Raw genomic sequence first — 20,482 nt, forward strand, 5'->3', positions numbered from 1 at the left:
AAATTGCACACTCGGAGAATTTTCAATGGTTTTATTTTAAAATCCATAGAAAATAACTGCTCAGATGATGCATTGACTCTACTTAGTCATGATCTGAACTGTGTCTAAAACTCAAGAGTAATGCTGGTGCCTTCAGCTCCAACTCTGCAGCTTTAGGTCATGCTCTCCTCCTTATACATCTGTTCTCTTGCGCTTTTCGTTCCTCATTTGTTATCACCAGCCTTCTTCATGCTTTGTGGTAACTTCCTTTTATGGCTCCCACGTGAACTTAGCAGAGCATGGCATGCAAGATTTGTTTGATGCATGTTTTTGCATGGCACCTCACACTTAAAAATGGTATGATTTTCACTTTTCTTGCTCTGTCTGTCTTCTTTCCTCTCTGTCTCATTCTGTCTTTCTCTTCATCTGATAGGTCCAACAGGAAACGGTTCTGATAGCTTCCTGAGGAAATTACACCCACTTCCTGTCTGTATGCCTCCCCATTTGCCACCTTGTGCTCCTCCAGTTTTTTTTCTCCTCCTTTTTGCTCAGGCGCCTCCGTGAACAGGGGCTAAAAGGGCAGTGGTCCTGCTAGGAATCCCCCAGTCACTGCTAATGGCACTGTGGCCTGATGAGAGAGCCAGATAAACAGCAGCACAAACACAGCAAGCTATAGCCATTAGCTGCTGGGCTATTTTTGGACGCTGCCCTCATAGCATATAGGGGACAGGACACAGCCTATTGTGACCAGCTGTGAGAAGGGGACGCTGACCCACGTCCATACAATGGTTTAATACTGTGTCCAGGTGCACCAAGTAACTGTGAAGGAGTGAAGTCTAATTTTAAGTTTTGAATACAGTGAAATTCCTTCTGTAGCTCCATGCCTTTCAGTTTGTCAGTTGTTTGGTCCACCGTTAAATACCCCTGCAACTGTGGGATGGATCGTCATGACATTTGGTGAAGCCGATCATGTTCAAGATGAATTTTTCTTTGTCCTCAGGCTCCACATAGTAGTTGCTCTCTGCTCCTTAAAATGGCTCTAGGAGTGGTTAAATAACACAGTGAATTTAACAATATAAGTGAACTGCAAAGATATGCTGCACTCATCAGTTACTTTTTTAACTCTAGAAAATTTCAGAGCTCTAGTTTGGTCATTAAATTTGGTCATTTTACTTTGTAAGACATGCTGCTGTGAATGTCTGGCACATCTGGCAAATCTGTGTTGAGTTTGTTTGTTCTTTCCATGCTCCACGGGTTCGCTGCAGTTTCCCCCGCCATTAAAAACAGGTACAGGTTAATTCTCCTGACCATGGCGCTGATGAACATCTGGAGTTGTTCCCCAAGCACCTTCAATGGCAGCTCATTCCTCCTAATGTGCTAATGCAGATGCTAATGCCAGGTTTTGTGTGTGTGTCAGGATGGGTAAAATGCAGAATTGCCCCACTTTTTAATTTTATCTTGCTTTGAGATAATGTTATGGTTACTTGTGTAAAAATGTATATCAGTGTATACCTTGAGTACATGTAATCGGTACTGGCTTAGTCCCCTAGTGCCAACTAGCCAAACTAAGGTGAAGAACATACAAATGTCATGCAGATCTTGTTTTCAATAAGCATGCATACATTTGCTGCTTTGCTTCGTCATGCTGTGTTACCATCACAGGCTGTAGGTGTCCTTACACTGTTTGTCCTGTAATTTGCTGCTGTAATGTTTAATTTATTTCCTTTTGTTCATGTGTGTCTATAGACTTTTTCAGATTTGTAATAATGAGTTTTACTTTGGTGTCTGCTGCAGCCTCCAGTGTCTAAATAGTTATACCTTTTCACATCAGGGTGTATTTATAAAGTATGACTTCAAAAAGTAGACTGTAACCTATTTGAGCCGACTTCCCAGCACTGAGATCAGAGAAACACTGTCGGATCAAATTCCACATCGATTGTCACTGTATGGTACCTCTTTGATCTAAATGTGCACAAGCTTATTACTTGAGTTACACCAGTAGCACCTGTATTAGTACCTCTTTCTGGTGCTTTAAACCTAACATCATTTTGTAGCTATTACCACCAGTCTAATGTTAAACTGACCTGCTGCGCTGTGGACCGTCTATTTACTGTCATGTCTGTTTGCACTTCATGTTATCTGCTTGAATGTCACACTGTGGTCCTAAAAACATGCAATTTCCTCACACTGTGCTGTGTATATGACTAGGGTGACAACAAAGACAACAATGCAAAATGTAACCTGTGGTCACAAGTGCATTTGATTATGTTTATTGTTGCCAAAGCTACTGAATGATGACCTTTATGCACTGATTCTGTGTCAGCAGATTGATCCAAGCGCTCTTGACTGCCATTTGTCAATCATTTATTAGAAGCTGCAAAAGCTAGTCTTGGATGAGTTCCACTAAACTCTTCTCTGACAGTCACCGTCATGTTATTGCAGGAGCTTGATTGACAGGTGCGGGCCCCTCTGGTTGCGGTATGGATGCTGAAGATGCCCTCTTCGGGGTGAGGTCACAGTCGGACGACTCCTCTCTTTTCGCTCCGAGGGACTAACGGCTGACTATTTTGACATTTTCACAATGGATGTTGGGTTTGCATAAGAGCTGACATAATGGTGACTCAGTTATTAGACTGCAGTGAAACCTGTTGTTGAGCTGGCGTAAATATTAATTGCTCAACGGCTTTGTCTCAATGTTCAAGAGGTCTGATGAAACAGGTGCTGTGTTTTGTTTTTTTTTCACTGTTGCTAATGTACAGTATTAAAAGTCAGCCCACTCAGGGACTGAGTGGAATGGTGCTGTAAAGACCAGTTGTCATTGAACACACACACACACACACACACACACACACACACACACACACACACACCGGCAGCTCCCCACAATCACATAGGAATGGCCCCCTCCCACATACGTGCTCAGTCTTAACCCACACACACACAAAAGCACGTACGCTTGATGGCTATCATTAGATTGATGCCACCTGACACTTAGTTAGTACTGGAATGTGATGGGAGGGAGAGGAGGGTCGGGTGGGATGGGTGGGGGGTGGTCTCAGGAGCACCAGAGCTGATCTCTGCTCTTTGAGGGCTAAAACTTCAAACCCGTCGCCTTTTCTTACCACGTGACGCATCCATATCAGTGGTATTTGGGAAAAACCTTATGCCAGATATCGCACCATGAATGAAGGCTGCATTTAGTCTTGAGACCCTCAGACGGTCTCCATTTGTTGACTGAACTGTGCCATATGCTGGAATGCACCATTTGGCTCCTCCTGGGCAAAAAAAAAAAACTCCCACCCTCTGAGTCAGGAGCAGAAGTGACCTCCCCTACTTCTGCCTGTGTAACTTCAATTATCTTCCCCCTCCCTCACTGTTCCTGTACATCTGTTAAGAATATAAACATTACAAACATAAACACATAATGGTAGGGAAACAATGGCTTCTGCATCACCTTTAATGAGAAGGCTGACATTCTTTTGCCTCTTAGTTGAACTAGAACAGTTACCTGTAAATGAAACGCAAATCATCCACATTATTTATCAGAGGGGTGACCGTCAAATAACATGCAGACAATTCTAAGCAAATAAGTGTAAAAGGGTCTATCAAAGGTTTGGTCTGAGCTGCTTTTATTGTAATATTTAATTAAGTTTGGTGTAAGAAAATGGGTCAACCCTCTATTAGTTTTAACTTCTCATAGGTTTTTAACTACTGGCATCAATTTAAGCTTTAATAAATTATTGTTAATTAGTATTTATAGGAACTAAATTATTTAATTATTTGCTGTCTAGCGCTCTTACATCTCATAAGTGGCTTTTCCATTGGACATCTGCGCAAAACTTTACTAAACATTACTAAATGTCAAAAAAACAGAAATGTGTAATGTCGGTTTTTCCATTAAATCACAAATGCGATGATTTATTTATTTATTATTGCGAGATGGCATGAGAAGTCATTGCATAAACATGGCGACCAACATAAATATGGTGTTGATTTACACATATATTCATTATTATTATATATTATCTCTCTATCCTGCACTAAATAAAAAATAAAAATGATTTGGTTTCCTGGTGTGTCCACACATACACCTCCATGTTTCTTTTAAAACTCTTCTTCTTTGCTTGTTGTAACGTCCGTCAACATCCGGGTTTTTTATTCATGTGACTCTAGTTACAGAAAAAGGTCTTTCCATTGCAGTTTTGTATGATATACCGATTGTGCTATGTCCGAAAAAGCTTTTAATCCAAAACGAGAGTTTTGGCGAAATTGTCGTTTTTCCAGTAGGTAAATTTTTATGTGCAAGTTATATTTGCGCAATTTGAGGGTCAATGGAAAAGCATTTATAGAAAGATTAACGGTGTTGGAAAGGCACAGTCTGTGACTTAACAGTGCCTGTTAAAGGTTTGTAAACACCTAGTCTTTGATCAGGGTTCCCACAGGGTCTTAAAAAATCTTAAAATTCTTAAAAGTCTTGAATGTACAAATCTGCATTTAATACCTCAGAAAAGTCTTTAAAAGGTATTAAACTGGACATGGTAGGTCTTAAGTTGTGTTGCCATAACGTGGTTTGCTGTGTTGTCTTAAAATGTGTCTGTTAAATGCCCAAGCTGCAAAGAAACTGTTAGTCGACTCAGTTCCACCTGTTCCAACCCAACAATTTATAGGAACCAATTATTGCCAACTTTGCAGCCCCCCAGTGAGAAATGATCATAGGACATTCAGTTCTGTGCACAGTATGTATGTAATATTCAGTCTCTGCTGATGTAAATAAATGTTTTCCTAAATTCTAGGAGTCATACATTTTTGCCAGTATGGCTGAAATGAGCATTAAATTCTGTTCTAAGTAATTTTAAAAAGTCTTAAATTTAATTTGTAGAAACCTGTAGGAGCCCTGTTTATTGTTTATAAGAGACATGTGCATGCTCCTATTTTTTATATATGGAACAAACCAGGTAATTTAATATTATGCAATTTATTTTGATCAAAGAAATATATAACTACAGATATTGGTACAAAAATACCTTAGGCAAAATGTGTTATTGTCTAAGGTGACAGATTAATAATTAAGATTTTTGTACCAGTATCTCCACATTTATATATTTATTTTGTCAAAACGAATGACGTTGTCTACTTAGTTGCAATAGAAAAATGCACGTGTCTCTGAAAATTGATAAAAGTGAATGTGTTTGCAAATGTTGGACGGGTTATAAAATTTGGATTAGTGTTAAACTTAACATCAGTTTTCAGTAATAAATACCTAAATAATCTGGCAGAGCCACAGGTATCTGTTTTAACCAACAAACTTAGCAGGTTCGTAAGTTATATGATGATGTTGACCTTTATTTAAATCTAAAGTATCACAGCCTCAATGCGAAAAAGGTAGTTACTGTAGGCAGTTCCAGTTTTATGAGTATATGTGTTATCATGTAACATGTATTGAGTGTTGCAGGCTCTGCAGTCATTGGCCATACTTCAGCTAACTTCCGTGGAGTTTGTGAAACAGCAGCACCAATAAACTGATCATTTATCAGTTTAATGCAATAGATGCTTAAAATCATTGGATTTATACTAAACTATGCAGACTGGTCTTTACAGCTATAATGATGGAACATTTATTTGGTAAAATGCTTCAGTAAATTGTCTAATAACTTATGTGTATGACTAAGTAATTTGAGCCTCTAGTATTGTTTCTACTTTCTTTTTCCACATCATTCTTTGTCTGTTTTTTTTATGTTCTGCACCTATCATCAAGACCTTAAGAACATTGATGTAGTTTACACTAGACTCTAGAAGTGTTATCTTTTGTGTTGACTTGTGCGGCGTTATTTAGTTTCGTCTGTTGTTGTCATAGCAGCATAACTGTGTCTTGGCGTGGTGGTTTTGGTGGTGTGTCTCTGGTGAGGGGTGGGTTTGGTGGGAGGGTGAGCATGTGAAATAGTGCAGGTATGTTTCTGTGTTTGTGTGTTGTTGCAGATGTGTGTTCCTGGCCCCGGACAGCCCAGTGGGTCTCTGTTTTGCTAACCCCTCCTACACATGTTGCCCTAACACTGGCCTTTCTCAGCCCACAGCCCACTGTATACGACCATGAATGACCACATTCTCTTCCTCGGCCTATCTCAGTTTCACTCGCTATCTCTCTCTCCAGCTCTACCGGCTCTTTGTCTCTCTCTCTTTCTGTCGTTCTACAAGAGCTTACCTTGACCTCAAAGCATTTTTTAACTCCCCTACCTTCCACTGAACACACAGACTGTATTCAGGCGGTGAGCTGTAGCTGTTTACACTGCTGCATTTCCCTACAAAACCCTGACCGCTAAGTGATTTCTCAGTTCCTTCTAATAACACGGTGACAGCGTGCATAGCCACAAATTCAGATCTGTAGTTAGATAAACTGTACAATGAAATGCAGAAGCTAATATTAATTTTTAAGTCTGCATATCATTTTGTACACCTCAGTGACTTTTATTATATGTTCCAAGACGATTTCACAGTACATTAATCAGCTAAAGCTACTGACTAAAAGGTTCAACACATAAAATTTGCACATGATCACGTGCTTACATGGAGTGTGTGTTGGTGTCTGTGTGGTGCTTGTGATTGTTAGCATTTCTGGACTTCATTTCTAAACAACTGTTTGTGTTGCCTAGATCCATGATAACAGCCTCTACAATGATTTCCATTTAGAGGAATGGCAGGTTTTTCCCTGGAAAATCCTAATGGTCCCTCCATGGTTTTTAGTGTCTTCTACTCCTTTACAGCAGCAACACCAGCTACTATTAGTGTAGAAATGGAGTTGGAGAAATTCAACAAATGACCAGCTCTCAGTACAGGACAGACTCCAACACACCCCACATAAGCACAAAATATTTAACCTTTAACCAAGACACTGGGTTATGTAATCCCTAAAACATGGTGCAGATTAGAACCACCTACAGCTCATGACTGGCTACAAATTGTGAATGGAATATTTGAGATGGAGATTCTGACCCATAGATTGGAGACTTAAGAAGAGCAGTGTCATGATAAATGGGAGAAATGGACAATTTTCATTTCAGCGTCACATTACTAAAACCAATTGTTAGTCACACAGGTTTTTTGATAGTCAGTGCATCCCAAATGTCTCTCATGTTTGTATTGTACAGAAATCAAACAATAAAATAAAGTAACAAAAAAAAAATTCAACCTTTGACCCTTGTCAATGAAAAATATTTTTTATGTCATTAAGGAGTGGGGTTACAACTAATGATGAATTTTATTGTCTATTTTTCTGCGACTTATTTTCTCAATTAATCCATAATTTTGCCTTTAAATGGACAGAAAACAGTGAAAAAATGTAATCAAATGTAATGTGTAATCATCTTGTTATAACAACAGAATGAAACCATAAAATAAGCACATATATGAAGCTGCAATCATAGAATTATTATTTTTTCAATAATCACTGCACCTCTAGTAGGTGCAAACATGTCCATGTCACAAAAGCTGCAATAAAAGTATATTAATATTATTTCCTACTGTAACTAAGTAAAAATATTTTACTTAATTCCTCATCATACCTCACACCAGTTTGTTTTTATGGAAAACCCCCACCAAACAGGAATTATTTTTCATATACAGATACAGATGAACTTTACTGATCCCCATGGGGAAATTAATCTGACTAATATATGAAATGATGGTGGGATATGATTAGCAAAAACACCGGCTTTGATGATGCTAATTCACAGCCAAAGGTAAAATTAAAGGTTAAATGTCCACTGCTATGAACATGTTGCATAATAATTATAGTAATTCACATTTCTAGATAAAATGACCATAAACAGATCCTGTTAATTACAAAAAATGTTAAGTTGTTTCATCACAATCCTGTAAATCCATTTTTCCTATGAAGCAGTCTGGTTGAAAACTGTGCCAGTGTGTGCACAATACCCAGGGCTGTTCCTGACCTTTCCCAGTGTAAATAAATACGTGACAAGGGTGTTGGATATTTGAAGACAGAATTCATGACACTAAAATATAAGTAAGCTTTTGATTATTTTTTTCCTACTAGAGCTTTAGGACACACTTTTTCCTCTCTTTACTTTGCCTCATTTTTACACTTCTCTGGCTCTGGGAGAACACCAGGTCCAGAGCCATGTCTTGGACTAACACTGGACAATGGTAGGTGTTGTTCTGTGTAGCTTTTGGCTGTTTGATGTGTGTTGTTGTGTTTCTCCAAGTGAGCATTTGGGTGTTCCCTGGTGGCGGCTAAGGGTCTGCAGCCTTCAGAGGACAGAATACAAGGGCTGTATATGTGTGTGCGTTGTTTGTGTGTTTTGGGTGTGTACATGCCTGTAAAGGGGAAGTGGTGTGGGGCGTGATGGGTAAAAAGTGGGGAGGGGGGGGGGGGGGGGGGGGGGTAAAAATTGGTCGCCAGTTCCAAGGTTTTTTTTTCCATTCATGGATTTCAAATGCAAGGATTGGTATTGGCCCTCACCCTCAGATCAGAGTACATACTTAGATGTGAAGGGTTACATCATGGCGTCCACAGGAGAACCTTTTGCTGAGTTTACTGAAATCAGCAGTAAAAATAAATAAATAAAAATCTCAAGGCAATAAATCCAACACACCCCGGCCCTTCAGACAAGGACTGTTTAATAATGTTTAATAGTTTAGTTATAGTATAAAGTGTATAGTATATATCAGTGGTTCTCAAACTTTTTACAGTGGAGTACCCCCTGACATATACTTTTTTAGCCAAGTACCCCCAACTCTCGCTTTAGCATTTTTGATTGGAAAAAATTAGGCAAAATTGTTCCTGTGCCAAAGGTGTCAATTTATATTTTCAAAACTTTGTTAACAAACAGCATATATTTAACTATAATATATAAGAAAATAACATTTTTTTAACTAAATTGTGTGCAAAATATAAACTGAAAGTGCCCTCTTTCATTGATAAGACAAATTAATGAATACATGAACCTTTCAACAACAAAAAATAATTACTTAGCCACTCAAACTCATTTTGAATAATATGAAATAGAAAAGTTCTTAAAATGTTACAAAGCTTAAACAAGATGATTGACAATAAAACTATTATATGAATGTATTTATTGCGTTAATTCTTATTATTTATTTTGTGTTTGGTACATGATGAGTTATTTTATTTTGTTTTTTCCAAAAAATTTCAAGTACCCCCTGGGCTTCTGCCAACTACCCCTGGGGGTATGTGTACCCCACTTATGAACCCCTGGTGTATATTATAGTATATAATAGTTTTTAATGTTTAATAGTGACCTGGGGGTCAGCTCTGTCTTGATAAAATACTTAAAATCATTTAGTTAAACCATTTTGAATTGCTTTTTATTAACAGTGTCCAGTCACCACTTGCGTCATAATATGATTCAAGAAACTAGTGTTGGGAATAAAGCACCGGCCACATACACATCAGCTGTATTGGCTCGACTGTGAAACCTTTCGGAATAAAATTCTGCACTGATAACTGGTGGTCAGTGCAGAATTTTAAGTACAAGAAAACTCATTTGACTTCAGCTGATATTTTTTTTATTTCCTTACATCGTGTTTATCGGCTCCTAGTGCTGCTTATGCTGAAACGCTTTCTAACTCATCAGAATTCTAACACATCAGGCTTGTTTGTCTCTCCAGGTGGTGGAAGTGGATGTTTTTTTTTTCCTTCTTTCCGCTTGATGTCATTTTATGCTGGGAACGTTCACTGTGTCCAAACTCTAATGTGGCTTTATGTCTGGCTGTGTTTAGCAGACAGGGGGAGGGGGTTCAGGACGTCAAAGAGATAGCCCACTGGTTCAAAGTATAGCCTGTAATGTTTCCTAATTGTCTTGTTTTTTCCTCCTTTGTAGCGGGGTGTGTTTGGGGCTCAGTGCTCTAACCCAGCCATGAGCATCATCGGGGCTGAGGATGAGGATTTCGAGAATGACCTCAATGAAGTGAGTGAAATAAACTGGTTTTAAGATGATAACGTGTAACTGCAAAATGGCACAAAAATAATAAATACTTTTTCGTTAGTTTTTAATTTTGCAGTCTCTCAGTTTGGATTTTTACAGTTTTTACAAGTGCATAATTTGTTTTATTTTGATGGACTGAGTGTGTCAGTTGATTTGTTACTTCACCTCTACTTTGCTTTGTACCATTTTTTTAAAAATTTATTTACAAATTACACCCTTGCCTTCCTAACTCTTTCTCATGTCATTACACTTGGCTCACCTCAACACCTGACAGGATTGTAACACTAGTTAAAAATATTTTTGATCCATTTTTTTACTCAAAATATTTCTCTCTTTAATAAGTAACCATGTAACAGATGAGGTAATGTGCAGCTAGCTGATTTTAGTGAAATGAACTTCATTCTGCAGCACCAGGTCTGGGGTAATTTCACAATAATGACCTGCTCTCAGTCTGTACATTATCCCTTACTCAATGCTAGTTTCTCAGTTATTATGAGGAAAGCCTTGATTTATGAAGCTGAGCAAGTTAAGCAGAAAGAATGCATGACATCAATATGATTTACAAAACTATTGTTTATTTAAGCTCCCATATTGTGCAAAGACATGCTGCTCTTGCACACCATGTACCATTTTAACAATTGAGGGAAAATGAAAAGAAAGCTGATTTTACCAGCAATTTTCTTTTCTTTTTGATCCATTTTCATTCCATTTTTCATTGTAGGTTTTATTTAGTTTTTGTTTTTAACAAACATTTGTTTTAATCTCAGTCCTCACATGTAGTTGTAGTTTTGTTCTTGTTTTTCTTACTATAATAAACTCTTCCTTAAGCCATATTGTGGCCCAGACTAATGTGCTCTTACTGTCTCAGGTGGGGGAAGACCAGTGCACATGCTTCAGCTCTATAGAGGTACTGAAGGAGCGGCCGGCCCACTTGCTGGTCTTCATCCAACATGTCATCCTACAGTTTGACCCGGCTCCACTGGTGAGAACTACACCTGATCAGGTCTAAGCATCCGAGTGTCTGGAGTGCACTCAGCAGCAGTGCAGAAAGGCCTAAACATCATTGATTAATCATTAAAAACATTTGACTGAAAAATTATTTATTGATTAATTTATTTGGGTTTTTTAAGGTTGGTATTGGTCAGTGTAGGTGTTGGGAGTGTTTCTGGTGTATTACTAATGTGTGTGACGATGTCCTTAAGATGAATTTGTGACTTTTATAATTCTTTACAATTACTTCATTGCTTTAACCAAGTTGTTAACATGATTCACTAGATGTGGATGATCTGTTGTTGGAAGGAGTTTTAGGAGCCTGTTGGTTTTAGTTAGAAAGAGGTATAGACCTAATAGAGCTGAAAAAAAAAAGAGAAAAATAAGGTAGGTTTGAGATTTTAGAAGAGCAACACTACAGTTACTGTTACTTTCAGTGGAAGTGTACCATGTTCCATACAGGGTGGTAATTTGGGTGGAAATATCAAATAACTGCATAGAGCACACTTTAGAGGAGAGGATTGAAAGAGCTGGAGATAGTTTACACTGTTATTCTAAAGACGATAACATTTTGAATTTCACAGGTGTTGTGTAAAAGGCATGTTCTGATCAGGCCTTTTTAGTGAATGGAGCATTTTCTGACTCAAACATGTTTGATACGCAGATATTTTTCTGTTTTTATGAGGATTCTTTATACACATATAGAATTTTACATAGTTTTACAGCACCTGTTTTAAACTCAGTGGGAGTAAAGACAAAGATCCTCTCTGGTAGAGACGGATGAAAAATCCATATTTCGGATCGGAGGGAAAAACAGGCCTCCTGTCAAAAATTGTGATAGAGCATATCAAGTGATTTATTGAAATGAGCAAATATTGAAAAGTTGAGCAGAAGGACTTTGAAGGAACAAAATAGGGAGGCATAGTTTACACAGTGGAACACCTGCCACTGGAAGAAAACTATAGGGATGACTGTTTTTAAAGGAGGTATAGGCTGCACATCTGAACATAACAGGGATATTAGCAGGGTTTTTCTTTTCATTTTGGTGTTTAAAGCATCTTATTGTGATTTTTTTCTTTTCCAACAAAGAACATACACAGGAGTATTTGGTGCATGTGAACACAGTCAGTGTAGAAGCCAGGATGCCAATCGCTGGCACATATTTTTAGGAATGCCCAGTAATTAATAAGATATTTCTCTGTCAGAGATGTACAAAGCACTGGAAGGCATATGGAGTACTAACAATGCTTTCCAGGTTTGCTCTTTTATCTTGGGGAGAGTCGACTTTCACTTTTGGCACTTGAACAAATATTTATTTGGTGATATGATATGTAACTTTAACAACTTCCTGGCTACTTTCTGACTCCACCACCGTAGAGGAGTGGTCAGATACAGTTAATGGAGTGTTTTTCCCAAATGAATAGGTTCAGTCAGTTATGGTCAACTTCAACAACATTTTATGCAACTGACAAATGTACTCGGCTGCAATGAATTATAATAGGTATTCCATACCCCCTGTACGTAATCCAACACAGTTTTTCTATAGAAAGGACTGATTGCTTGATATCGGGATTGAATAACTTCCTGAATTCAATCAAAACTGGTTCAGGGAAATTTCTTGTCGTACTTCTTTGTCTTTTGAATTGGATCCGTGGTGTTAGGGTTTGGCAATATATCAAAATAATGTAATTAATAAGGATTTTGGTTTTGCAAAATCAAGAAAAATACTTAAATCATAAAATCGTGAACATTCTTACATGTTCTCAATTTTATTATTTAAAGCAACTTGTTTGCTTCTTGTAATGGTAATCCTGAAGGTGTTTCTCCTTTTATACATATGTAGCATATGCATTTTTCAGCCATAATAATGTTGGTTAGCTCAGTGTGTGGTGTATATTTGGCAGCAAGTGAGCATTTAGTCCCTGATGCCGACTTGTTGGAAGCAGCAAAATGGGTAAATGTTAGGATCTGAGAGACAAGGGCCAGATTGTGATGACTAAGTGGTTGGGTCAGAGCATCTCCAGACTGTAGAACTAACAGCACTAATCCGACATCTGGACTCCACAAGATCTCAGGAGGTTTTCTGTAGTATCTGGCACCAAGACGGCAGCAGTAGATCCTTTAAGTCCGGTAAGCTGTGAAATGGGGCCGCTGTGGATCTGATTTGCTTGTCCAGCACCTCTCATAGATCCTCAGTTGGACTAAAAATGTAAAAAAAAAAAAAAAAAAAAAAAAAAAGTAAAAATAAATTGTACTTTATTAAACCAACGTTGGTAGAGTTCTAACCACATCAAGGTCAAGTTTCTTTATATAGCACATTTAAAACAATGCAAAGTGCTGTACAAATCTGCAGATTCAAATGCAAGATATATTATAAAAACTAGTAAAATAAGAATAAATGCAAGACATACTAAAACTGATCAAAAACAGATACATAGTAATAAGATAAACAGCTAAAAACACAACCAGAAGATAAAACAAGTAAAAGTCACACACTTGTTAAAAGCCAGTGCAAATAGGTGCAGACAGGAAACACCCAATAAGACCTGCAGTTTGGAGATGCTCTGACCCACGCTCTTCTTCCTCGACAAAGACCCTTATGATGCCCATTTTGCTGCTTCCAACGCATCAACATCAAAGACGGCAGTGTAAGGATATAATCAACATTATTACCACTTCATCTGTCAGACTTAATGTTATGGCTGATCGGTGTTGTTTTATAAAGAGCAAGCGTTTAGAATCATGTTTCGTTTTCAGTTCATGTAGCCAGAAAATGGTGAATTAAAATCAAAAATTGTCCTCAACAGTGAAAAAAAATCTTGCTCAGCTCGACTTAATGTTCAGAAAAGTCAAATCATTTTCAGACTTTTAATGCTGTCTCAGTCACAGGTGAAATTGGATAAATAAAGAACATTAAAAAAAGATTGAATTTAGATCATGGTTATTTCTCTATTTTTTCCTAGGATATAATTTTATTCAACATAGGACATTTCCTTTTATTATAACATCATGGTTCTTATTTTCATTATATTCAAACATGTCATTTCCAGAGTCAGTGATAACACATGTAGTCAGGCAGGTTAGTCATAATGCAAACACTAACAATGCTCTTTATGTCTGTACTGGCATTACATGTCTGTGATCTGCCTGCAGCCAGAATCCTAAACCAAATATATGATCACTCAAGAGTTGAAGTAGTGTCTGCTTATATAATAACAATATTCAGGATGATCATTTGTTGTATAGAGATTGTGTGAAATGGCACCTTCTGTGTTTTTAGACTGATGTGTCCAGTGTAAGATTAGCCATTTTTGCTCATGTGTGCATATACTGTATATGTGTCTGTGATAATATACAGGGTTCATATGGGTTCTTGAATCCTTGAAAGTGCTTGAGTTTTAATGTTGTGTTTTCAAGGTCTGAAAAGTGCTTGAATTTTAGTTGAAACGCTCACAATTATAACTCTGTGATGTGATTTATTTTATTTTTTTTAATTAACTCTGCCAGGTTAGATAACAAGCCAAAGCTACTTACAGAGAGTTGATACATTTTGAAAAATTAAAAAAAGAAATTGCCATGTGCTCACAGGTCGACTCCAGGTACATTTTTATCTTTAAAGGAGTGATATTTTGCTTATTTTAAATGGAATTATGCATTTTTAACATTTCCCTGTGGTCTACATAAACTGTAATTTCTATGCTTGGGTCTGAATTCTTCATTAATTGAACTCCACAGGCCCATCTTCAACTCCATTTCTGAGTAATGACACCAGAAAGGTCGCTCCCAAATACACAAATAAATGTACCAAAGACTAATAAAAGTGGATTTAGCAAAATTTAACTTATTTAATCTTTGGCTTGGTTTCAGTGTGTCTGCAGAGGGGCAAGTAGCTTCCCTGTTTTTTCAGGGTTCCTGGGGGGTCTTAAAAAGTCTTAAAAGGCTTGTATTAACAAATCTGCATTTAATGACCTAAAAAAGTCTTTAAAAGGTATTAAATTTGATACAAAAGGTCTTAAGTTATGTTGCCATAAACCTATTTGCAGTGTTGTGTTTAAGTGTGTCTGGGAAATGTCCAAAATAATGTTAATCTACTCAGTTCCATCCGCTAATTTATACTGAAATTAAGAACCAGTTATTGCTAACTTTGCAGCCCCCGGTGAGAAATGACTCAGAACGGTGGGAGTAAATAAATATATTTTCCTAAATTTTACAAGTCACACTTTTTTGCCAGTATGGCTGTGAAATGGGCATTAAATTATATTCTAAATAATCTTTAAAATGTCTTAAAAACTCTTAAATTGAGCTGTTTTTTGAATCCTGTTTTTTGGACTGTTTTCTTTTAATTTCTAAACTTTTTGCTATTATGAAACATAATTTTAGATGTTTATAGCATAATACAATGTACCTCATTGTGATAAAAAGGGACGAAAAATAATCCTTTGTATATGTATTCCTGTAGATATGTATTTTACTCCAGGTGCTTTAAGTTGCTGTGCTGGAAAAATTTGAAAATGGCTCTTAAAAGTGCTTGAATTTGACCTTAAAAATGTGTGTGAACTCTGAATATAAAGAATGCATATCTGTCCCCTTTGTTCTGCTTTGTTCTCACATACACCACGACCCACCCAGGTACTGTTTCACCTTCCACAGCCATGACACCCACTCCCTTATCCCCTTTTCCTCATGGGTGTCCGATAGATGTCAGTGGAAACATGAGTAATGTAGTGTGTAAACAGAAAAGCTTTTTAATTGTGTTGGGTTTAAAAAAAAAAAATCAGCCGAGGAATTCTTCGTAAAGCCGCTTCCCACCCATTGATGTTATACACAAAGTAATGACCCTTTTTATTTGGACGTATTTATGACCTTTAAATACGCCAGAAAGTTAAGTGAGTTTTTTTGTGCTCTGGTATGCAGTGCATTTCTATAGCATACCAGGATTTAGAGGTTATTAGACATTGCCAGGCCTCTCTAATCTGTCTGTGTCTCCTCAGCTGTGTTACCTCCATGCAGACCTCTTCAAGAACCTCAGTACCAAAGAGACCAAGAAACAATTGGTGGAGTTTTACAACACCTTCTTGGACAAGGGTGCAGTAAGTATCTCATAAACATGTCCACACCAATAGCGATAACTGTAAACAGACCAATAACGTTGTGTGCATCCATGTTGTGAATGATAATCTTCTGTAAACACTGTGAACTCTACCTGTGTTTGAGCTCTGAAATGAATATTGTTCTCCTGTTATAGGTTATAAACAGAGTGTAGAGGGCGAATTTCAAGTCAGTGCATTTCTTAGGTTTTACCCGCAGAGCTTACACAGTACAAAAAACAAAAAAAGGAGTTATTAATTGACATTCGCTCGTACAAAAACACAAAGGCCAATATATTCTACAGCAGTGTTGGCAAACTGACGTCCTACCGCTGCTGCTGACTGCTTATAATTGCTCAGCACCATCACATATGATCCATATTAATAAGGCTAGGATAAATAAAAGCTAAATCAGCGAGGTGTTTTAGAGTGAAATCCTGCAAATCCAGAATTATTCTCAACTGATCGCTCAACATGATCTGAAAGGAACACAAACAAGTGGTGCCAGGCACAACAAACCCCGCCCCTCGCACGTATTTTAGCTAGATCCAGCTGATGTCATCAGGTCTATGCATGCGGTGATGTCAGCATATCAATTACCTCTATATATGTGCCAAGTTTGAAGTCAATTGAAACAAAATTGATGTTTTTATAGACATTTGAAATTTCGTTCATTATAAGTAAACGGGGAAAAAAACAAGAATTAAAAAATTTATAAAAAATTTAAACTTAGACCTACTTTTCCCAAAATGTAATGCCATGTATTCTGGGTCACTGACAATCTCTAAATGCAATGTGGTATAAATTCAACCAATAGTTTTGCTGCTACAGACATTTGAAATTTCACCCATTATAAGTAAATGGGGGAAAAAAAGATTGTAAAAATTCATAAAAAATCTGAACTATGACCCACTGTTCCCAAAATGGAATCAGATCTATTCTGGGTCACTGGTGATCTATAAACCCAATCTGGTATGAATTCAACCAATAGTTTTGCTCCTAGAGTGTTAACAAAGAAACAAACTGAACCAAAAACAATACCCCTTGCCTCCAATGATATCATCAGCACCCATCATGTTACAGGGATTATAAAAACGTCATACTCATCAATATCATTACAGTTCCTATAGTGGTTATAGTGGTTTTGGTTTACAGTTTTTTTGGTCAGGTGCAGACCTCTCACTGGTTTGGAACACATCACTCCATAGTGATAGCATTAACAGACCCAGCAGATGTTCCATGACTTTAATATCAAATGTATGTTTGTTTTGTTTTGTGGTTTGGAGCCCTTTCAGTCATCCCATAAGTTTAGACTAGATGCCAAAAGCTCACTTTAGACAGTCAGCAGAGCACATTATTCCCTTTGCTTCTTCAGTATTTGTGAATGTTTTTGCTTTGGAATGTTGCATCACCCACTTAACATTTTTCTTACTTTCTTCAGTGTTTGGCTTCATGTTCTGTGTTCTGCTTTAATATGCTGCTCAGCTGTAGTTTATAGATCGGACTGAGAAGCAGCCAGTACATAGTGTGCGTTTGTTTTGTTTGTGAATGCGTGGCTGTGTCTGTTTGCTCTTGTCTGGACTCTTGTCTGCTTCAGTGTCTGTCTTTGTCCACCATGATTTCCTTCCCACCTGGCCTCTGCCACCTCTGTGTTTGTTTCCTTCTTCTTGTCTGTCAGCTCAGCTGTCTTGTTCTGCAGTTTGGTCTGTCAGCCTGTCAGTGGGCCTGTCTGTCTATCTCTGTCCATCTGTCTGTCCGTCCCCACAGCTTCCTGTCAGGATCGTGGGAAAGTCCTTTAGAAAAAGAGGAGCTGAAAGGATGATTCCGTCTGAACCCCCCTCTCTTTAATAAACCCACTGCCTCAAAACTGGCCCATGTGATCAGTTTAATGTCAGTACAAAGTATGTCCCATTGGTAACATGGGCTCATTGTCTTATTCCTGGTCTTACAATGACCCCTAGTGGTGATGTCCAGATACTGCAACACTGTCATTGAATCTGTAGCTTTGTGTGTTTTTTCTTTGGTTTCAAACAGGCAATAAAATACATGTGTTGAGCAAGGAAAAGAGGGATCATTTTTAGGAATATAGTTTATTTGTGCCATATATTCTGTGTATTTACTATTCTTATGACTCTTGCTTTGTCTTTTGTTTTTCGACAGATTCTCAGAGTACCAGCCTCTGATTTAGGTGAGTTATTTTTGTCCCAGTGTGTCTTACCACCTAATTATTGTTATATATACACACCTCCATAAGGCATCCTGTCTCTTTCTCCCTCTGTCACTTCTCTTACTCGCTTTTGCTTTTGCTTTCTTTTGTTTGTCCTTCAGACCGAACCCGTCCAGAGTTGCTCACTGAAGAAGCTCAAAGACGTTTTGCTCAGGAAATTCAGAGTTTGCAAGTTGCGGAAGTGGCCAAACAGCTGGAAGATTTCAGGTAAGAGTCCCACACTTTGACCTTTTTTCAACCTAAATATCTTTAAATCTAAAAAAGTTCTTTGAAAGTAAAGTTTAGTTTATATTAGAACTGTCAAAATGAACACATTAATTCTATGAGTAACTGAAAAGTAATGAATGGATCACAACTTTTTGAAATGAAATCAACACAGTTTTGTTTACTTGTGGGGCTGAACTGTGATCCATGTTGGACAGCGTTACTTCAGGTTATGCAAAGGAGTGGGTGTGTTTACTGGTTTTTCAACAGTAAAAGCTGTAGAACGGTCAGAAAATAAAGTGTTCTTTTTATATTCTTTCTCCCTTGCATCATTTGACAATCACTGCTCCATATGCTTTTTCTGTCTTGCAGTGACTTTTCTTCTTTGGGGAAATTTAGAATATTTACAGTCTATGGTCTAAAATAAATGAAATTATGAGTGTTTTATGTGATTGTACAGCCACACACTGACATGTAAAGAGCTGAGAGAAGCATATGTCAAAGCTGTTTCGTATGATGGCCACATGACAACAGTCTGTATGGACGCAAAAAAAAAGAGAAACAAAAAATGTATTATTCTGAAGTTTAGCTGAATGTCTTGTTTTTTTGTTTTCTGGGCTTTTGTGGAGATTCAGTTGGCTCTTGCACGTGAAACATTTTTACTTTTAATTACTTTCTTGGTGCATAAGCATATTATTGCCTTCTAAACTGATGGATTTGATGGGTTTGCAATTAAAACTACACTTTAACGTGTAGATCTAGGTTTGGTTCCTTTTTAGTGCAGCGCTTTTATTTAAATATGTCAGTCATGGTAGAGTATCTGTGTTTAAAGATTACATCACATTACATTAAACAATAGGAATTAAGTATGTAAATGTTTTTTGTACTGACTCTACATATATAGAGTGATTGTCATATTTAAATATCAATTATAATAAGTTTTAGGCTTATGTTGGTCTAATCATGATTATTTACAACAAATTGTGCCGATTCTTCGTTAATTTTTTTAGTCAATTACCGTAGTTTAGATTCAAGAAATAATATTTAACTGGGGTTAAAAGATAAAGAGAATTTCTGTGAAAAGTAAAACCGACATACAATAACTAAACGTTTTGTTCGTTTTATGCACATTGATATGTTACCTACAGCTCGTGCTTCGACATTGCTGAGTTTACTTCGACTATGACCATAACGACCACCACTTATTACTGACTTCCTTAGCACACCTTCACAATCACAGCCCTGTGTTCACCGCTTAAGACATAAACACTCTAGAGGACTGAGTGCACAGGCTTCAAGAAATGGTACTTGTCAAATTTGGATGAACAAAGTATCATCTGGAAAACAATTTTGCAAAGGACTAAATTAATGGATTTGTTTTGTTGAATGTTTGTTATAGAGGTGGAAAGTTACAGCTAAAGGAGGAGCAGCGATGTCCTGTATACGTACGACAATACTGAGACTGTGTTGTGGATGTTTTACCTGTCTTACTCTTGGAGCAGTTTAACTTTTGGTCTTTTTCTTGTGTAATTTGTAGAAAAGCTGTTGTGAATAAGCTTTTTGCTAACATTTCAGCCAGTGCATTTGGGGCCTGCAACATGAAGCTGTATTAAAGGAGTACAGAGACCTCTCAGGCCATTTTTGTACATTTCGTTTTGATTTAGTGATCATTATGGCTGTGTTTCAGCTTATGTCATGGATGTTTCTTATATACATATAACACATACACATAATATTGCATATTTTTTTAATTTATTGTAATTTATTGTACAGGTCTATTAAAAACCGTTGGCACTGTATATATTACATCAATGTATTTTTCTGCCTTTTTTTTTTTTGTGGCTTTTTTTCATAAATCTCTTAAACCACTTCAGCTCTGTTCAAAACTACCAAATGTTCAATAATTTTCAGTATTTTAACCCTTTAAATGCCCGTTTAAATATGTGACACTCTTTGTTTTATTAAAAATAACAAAAACACAAAGTATAAGATATTTTCCATATAATGCATGGTGCAGGGATGAGACATTATTT

General features: G+C 37.2%; 1 protein-coding gene across 5 annotated transcripts in view; it reads left to right on the top strand.

Annotated features, from left to right (window-relative positions):
* Positions 1-20,482, top strand: part of arhgef1 (Rho guanine nucleotide exchange factor (GEF) 1) — a 71,532-nt gene that overhangs the window by 16,865 nt on the left and 34,185 nt on the right. For 4 of the 5 annotated variants that reach the window (XM_030157235.1, XM_030157236.1, XM_030157238.1 and 1 more), the window contains exons 2-7: positions 2,422-2,486; positions 9,837-9,923; positions 10,810-10,923; positions 15,923-16,021; positions 18,179-18,206; positions 18,347-18,452. In XM_030157235.1, coding sequence (XP_030013095.1) covers positions 2,460-2,486; positions 9,837-9,923; positions 10,810-10,923; positions 15,923-16,021; positions 18,179-18,206; positions 18,347-18,452 — 461 coding nt within the window. In that variant the 5' untranslated portion in view covers positions 2,422-2,459. The remainder of the gene's footprint in view (positions 1-2,421; positions 2,487-9,836; positions 9,924-10,809; positions 10,924-15,922; positions 16,022-18,178; positions 18,207-18,346; positions 18,453-20,482) is intronic. The other variant, XM_030157239.1, reaches the window with a different exon arrangement.

The sequence above is a fragment of the Sphaeramia orbicularis genome, chromosome 16 (genome assembly GCF_902148855.1).
Source record: "Sphaeramia orbicularis chromosome 16, fSphaOr1.1, whole genome shotgun sequence".
Classification (NCBI taxonomy): Eukaryota; Metazoa; Chordata; class Actinopteri; order Kurtiformes; family Apogonidae; genus Sphaeramia; species Sphaeramia orbicularis.